General features: G+C 49.9%; 1 protein-coding gene across 1 annotated transcript; it reads left to right on the top strand.

Annotated features, from left to right (window-relative positions):
* The first annotated feature begins 570 nt into the window (after nucleotides 1–570).
* LOC135443431 (lymphocyte antigen 6E-like) lies at nucleotides 571–3,857 on the top strand. Its single transcript, XM_064703651.1, has 3 exons — nucleotides 571–622; nucleotides 2,680–2,799; nucleotides 3,700–3,857. The coding sequence occupies exons 1-3, from the start codon at nucleotides 571–573 to the stop codon at nucleotides 3,855–3,857; spliced, it is 330 nt and encodes a 109-aa protein (XP_064559721.1).
* Nucleotides 3,858–4,987: the final 1,130 nt, after the last annotated feature.

Here is a 4,987-nt window from a genome sequence, read left to right as displayed (position 1 = left end):
GTATTTAAAGTCCATTCCAACCCAAACCATTTGATGATTTTGTGATTTAAGACTTTGTAGGTAACCAAGTGATGCATTTCCTGTTCCCATGAATATCCAGCTTGGTTTACCCTGCCTGTAGATATTGGGAATTCTCCAGGTCTAACCCTGGAAACGGGCTTGACATAATCCACCCAGACAATTCCATTAATTTATACCATTTGTTTCCATTTTCCTTGGAGTAAAGGAAATAACCTGGCCACAGATGCAATGATCAGAACAAAACCCCCACCCAGACATCAACAGCACTGTTGGCCTGACCAGAGATGAATTAAAGGATTAATCCCAATACATGCTGTGAATTCCCAGAGTGCTTTCACTGCTCCCTGGAATCACCAGCCCAGCCTGAAGGCAATGCCGAGGTGAGAAAACAACCCACAAGCATTCCTGGCCTCTCATCTAATCCATGATCCCTGCCCACTCTTTCCAAATCGTTGGCTTCCTCATCACCCCGTCCAAAGGCAGGGGAGATTTATATCCTGTCCCCAGGTGAGGGTGTTTTTCCTGGGCTGCGGAGACGACTGGGAGAAGATGAAGTTCTCCCTCCTTGCGGTGCTGGCTTTGGTCCTATTTGCAGCTCAAGGTGAGGTTTGCTCCTAGATAAAGTATAGCTGGGTGTTTTAAAGGTAGGAATGCCTCATATCCCGGGGGAGAAATCATGGAAGAGAGCTCCTCAGCTCTTGGAATGGTGCAGATGAAGGGTACAGTGCTTGTTTTGGGGTTGTTCACCTTGAATCTCAATCTGGGTGTGTGAAAAGTTTAATTTTTAGTTGGAAATTTCCCTGTCTTGTTGGATTTTTATGGAAACAAGACAGACAGTTCCCACTGGTCTGCCTTTGAGAGACTTTGCAGGGTGTTGTCCTGTCGGGGTGGTGCAAGGCTGTGGTTATTCCTAAATCTTGATGAAGACAGCACAATGCTCTGTTTTCTTGGTCAATGAGGGCCACACCTCCAACATCTGGCCCTGTACAGTTGTTTCTACCCATCTTCAAGAGCCCACAGCTTGCTGACTTCAGAGATTTTGGGACAAAATTGGGGAATTAGGGAGAGGTTGGGATGTGGGCTGAATGGGTTAGTGGTGGTGGGTATTTGCAGAGTATTTGTGTTGTAGATGGTGCATTTTATTTCATGGATGGTAAATTAAATCAAAGCCTTCTTTAAGGAATATGATCCCATATCCTCTATAGAGCAGAGAGAATAAACCTTTTCCTCATTTTGGAGAGCAGGACAGGCTTTGCCAGCGCTTGGAATTGTGCCACACGTCTGGTGCAGAAAAAGAATTCCTTGGAATAGTTATTTCTGGCACATTGTGGCCTAAGAATACCTTTCTGCTATTTAGCTTTGTTCACTCACCAGAACAGTGATCCTGACAGATTTCCAAGTGTTAACAAGGCCCGGGAGACAGGGAGGTTGTCCTCAGTGCCAAAATGAAGCCTGGCCTAATCCACATTGGATTATCCAGGCAGTAAAAATAAGGCGTTCACTGCGTGTGTTTTTGGGCTGAATTCTCACAGCAAAGAGTAAGAAATCTTTCTCCTCATCTTCTCTGTCCTTTAATCAAGGTTCTGGATTTATTTTTGGGGGCATTGATGTCCCACCCAAACACAAAGGCGTGGGAGTCTGGCTTATCTAAGCGGTGGAGGTCCCAATTAACCCTCTTCATCTGCCAGTGCATTCTGCCTAATTAGGCTGCAGTTTAATAGTCCCCAGCAAGTAGAAAAAGTGACCCCACGCCTTGGGACAGCCTTGGAAACTCCTCCAGGAGTCCCTGCCCTTCCCTGCTCCAAGCATCACACCAAACTTGGTGCCCTCGGCCTATCAAATTGAAGGAGGGGAAATTTAGGTTGGATATATGGAAAAAATTCTTCCCTGTGAGGATGGTGAGGCCCTGGCACAGGATTCCCAGTGAAGCTGGGGCTGCCCCATCCCTGGAAGTGTCCAAGGCCAAGCTGGATGTGACATTGGAAGAGTGGACTGGGTCTTTCAGCCCCATGGCTTTTATCAGACCTGAACCTTGTATATTTAATATTCCATGAAAAGTAGGGGATGATTTTTGCTGCATTTCACAGAATCTAGAATCATTTAGGCTAGAAAAGACCTCCAAGATCCTCAAGTCCAACCTTTGATCACCACTGGAGCTCTAAGTGCCACGTCCAGGCGTTCCTTGGACACCTCCAGGGATGGGGACTCCACCACCTCCCTGGGCAGCCCCTTCCAGTGCCTGACCACCCTTTCCATGAAGAAATTCTTCCTGATGTCCAACCTAATGTAGTTTGAGGCCTTTTCCTCCTTTCCTGGCCCTTGTTCCCTGGGAGCAGAGCCTGACCCAGCCCTGGCTGCACCCTCCTGTCAGGGAGTTGTGGAGAGCCAAAAGATCCCCCCTGAGCCTCCTTTTCTGCAGGCTGAGCCCCTTTCCCAGCTCACTCAGCTGCTCCTGGTGCTCCAGACCCTTCCCCAGCTTCCCTGGACACGCTCCAGCCCCTCAGAGTCTTTCTTGTCATGAGGGGACAAAACTGGACACAGGATTTGAGGCATGGCCTCAGCACAGAGGAACAACCCCTGCCCTGCTCCTCCCAGGCCTCAGCACAAGCCAGGATGATTCCATCTCCCCCTTCCCTTGTTTTGTGTCTCTTCCTGCAGCAAATTCCCTGTACTGCTACACCTGCAACTGGGAGCAAAGCAACTGGAGCTGCCTGAAGGCCGAGAAGTGCTCGGACAAGGACGAGTACTGTGTCACCAACGTGGCCTCTGTAGGAATTGGTAGGTGCTGCCTCTGGATCCCCTTCTGGGCACTCAGGAATGGGATGTGAGGTCTGGGCTGGATTTGTGAGGGGCTGAGGAGTCGTTGGGAAGCACAAGTTGGAGGTGGAGGCCTTTCTAACCCAACCTGGCGGTGCTGAAAGTTTAAAATTCTCCTCCCCATCACACATGGAGATTTTTCTCTTCAGCTGTTGTTTTATTCCTGCACTGAAAATCAGGGGATATTGAGAAAAGAAGAAGGATCCTTCAGAGGAAGAATAAATAAATTTCAACATTGATTCCTTTTTCCCTGTGAGCAGAGCCTAAAAACCAAACCTGGCTGCACCCTCAGGGAGTTGTGGAGAGTGAAAAGGTCCCCCCTGATCCTCCTTTTCTCCAGGCTGAGCCCCACCAGCTCCCTCAGCTACTCCTGGTGCTCCAGACCCTTCCCCAGCTCCATTCCCTTCTCTGGACATGCTCCAGCTCCTCAGGTTCTTTGTTGTTATGAGGGCCCAAAAACTGATACCAAGATTTGAGGTGGGGCCTTGCTAGCGATAAGAAAGGGGAAAAATCACTTCCCTGGTCCTGCTGCCATTTCTGATCTAAGCCAGATATAGAGAGAAATAGAATTATTTCTTCCAGCAGGGAAGGCTGATAATGTGATTTAAATCCAGGAATGAACGTTGTCATTGTACACCTAAAAAAGTCTTGATGGGAAGTGCTGGATGCCCAGCATGGATATGGAATTCCTTGTGTAGGAGGTCCCCAACAATTCCTAGGCTGTGGTGGGACTAGGATGGGTCTCATGCTGATCTCTGGGGTTGTAAAGGACTGTGGGACTCATCAACCCAACTCCATCCTGCACAAGGATCCCTCAACAAACCCCATTGCTAATCCTGCTCTCTCCCTTCTCTGGGTCAGGCTTTTTGTCCATTTGGAAGAGGATCACCAAGAAGTGTTCCAGCACCTGCCCACACCACAACTTCCTCCTGGGCCTGGCCACCTACACCTCCTACTGCTGCCAGAGCTTCCTGTGCAACCTCAGTGCGTGCCCAGGGCCCCGGCTGGCTCGCCCATGAGGTGCCAGGGAGTCCCATTCCGTGTCCTTCTCCACCTGCTGGGAGAAGATGGACTCTGAAGAACTGAACAGCTTGGCCAGATTCCCCCAGGAGGCTGTGGACATCAAACATGAGGAATAGATAAAGTATTGTGGTCATTGTCTTGTCCTGTGGTGCCTCCCAACTTTCTTCTTGTTTTCTTCTAACCCTGAGCCCTGTGGCTCCAGCATTCCCATCAGAGCTCGGAGTGCCACATCCTCGAGTTCCTGGGACACTCCAGGGATGGGGGCTCCACCACCTCCCTGAGTAGCCCCTTCCAATTCCTGACCACCCTTTCCATGAAGAAATTCTTCCTGATGTCCAACCTAATGTAGTTTGAGGCCTGTTCCTCCTTTCCTGTCCCTTATTCCCTGGGTGCAGGGCCTGACCCAGCCCTGGCTGTCCCCTCCTGTCAGGGAGTTTTGGAGAGTCAGAAGGTCCCCCTGAGCCTCATTTTCTCCAGGCTGAGCCCCTTTCCCAGCTCCCTCAGCTGCTCCTGGTGTTCCAAGTCCTCCCCCAGCTCAGTTCCCTTCTCTGGACATGCTCCAGCCCCTCAATATCTCTCTTGTCATGCTCTGCTCTCCAGCTTTGGGAAGGAGATGCTCCTGTACTTCCTGCATCTCCAGAGGGGTTTCTCCTATAATTTTTTCTTATTTTGGGTGCAGTTGGAGCTACAGAGCGGAAATTTCTGGGTGAAAATAACCCCTCCTATGTGCACATCTCTTTCCACCTCCACTTCCAGCATCCTTGGGAATCCCTTCCTTCATGTTGCTTTGCTGTTGTTGGAGCCACATGGCCTCACCCAGGGCCAGCAGCTCCCTGGATTCACAATTCCTACAGCTTGGAATTGTGTCCTCCATCAATCCATTAACTCACCTTTCTCTCAGACAACCAAAGCAACAGCAGGGTAATCATGGAATATCCCGAGCTGGAAGGGATCCACAAAGATCACCAAAGTCCAACTCCTGGTCCTGCACAGGACAAACCCAACAATCCCACCCTGTGCCTGAGAGCTTTTTCCAAGCACTTCTGGAACTCTGTCAGGCTTGGTGCTGGCACCACTTTCCCCAGGGAATTCCAGTGCTCAAACCCCCTCTGGATGAAGAACCTTT

This window comes from Zonotrichia leucophrys, chromosome 2 (genome assembly GCF_028769735.1).
Source record: "Zonotrichia leucophrys gambelii isolate GWCS_2022_RI chromosome 2, RI_Zleu_2.0, whole genome shotgun sequence".
NCBI classification, from domain to species: Eukaryota; Metazoa; Chordata; class Aves; order Passeriformes; family Passerellidae; genus Zonotrichia; species Zonotrichia leucophrys.
This window is presented reverse-complemented; position numbering and strand designations above follow the sequence as displayed.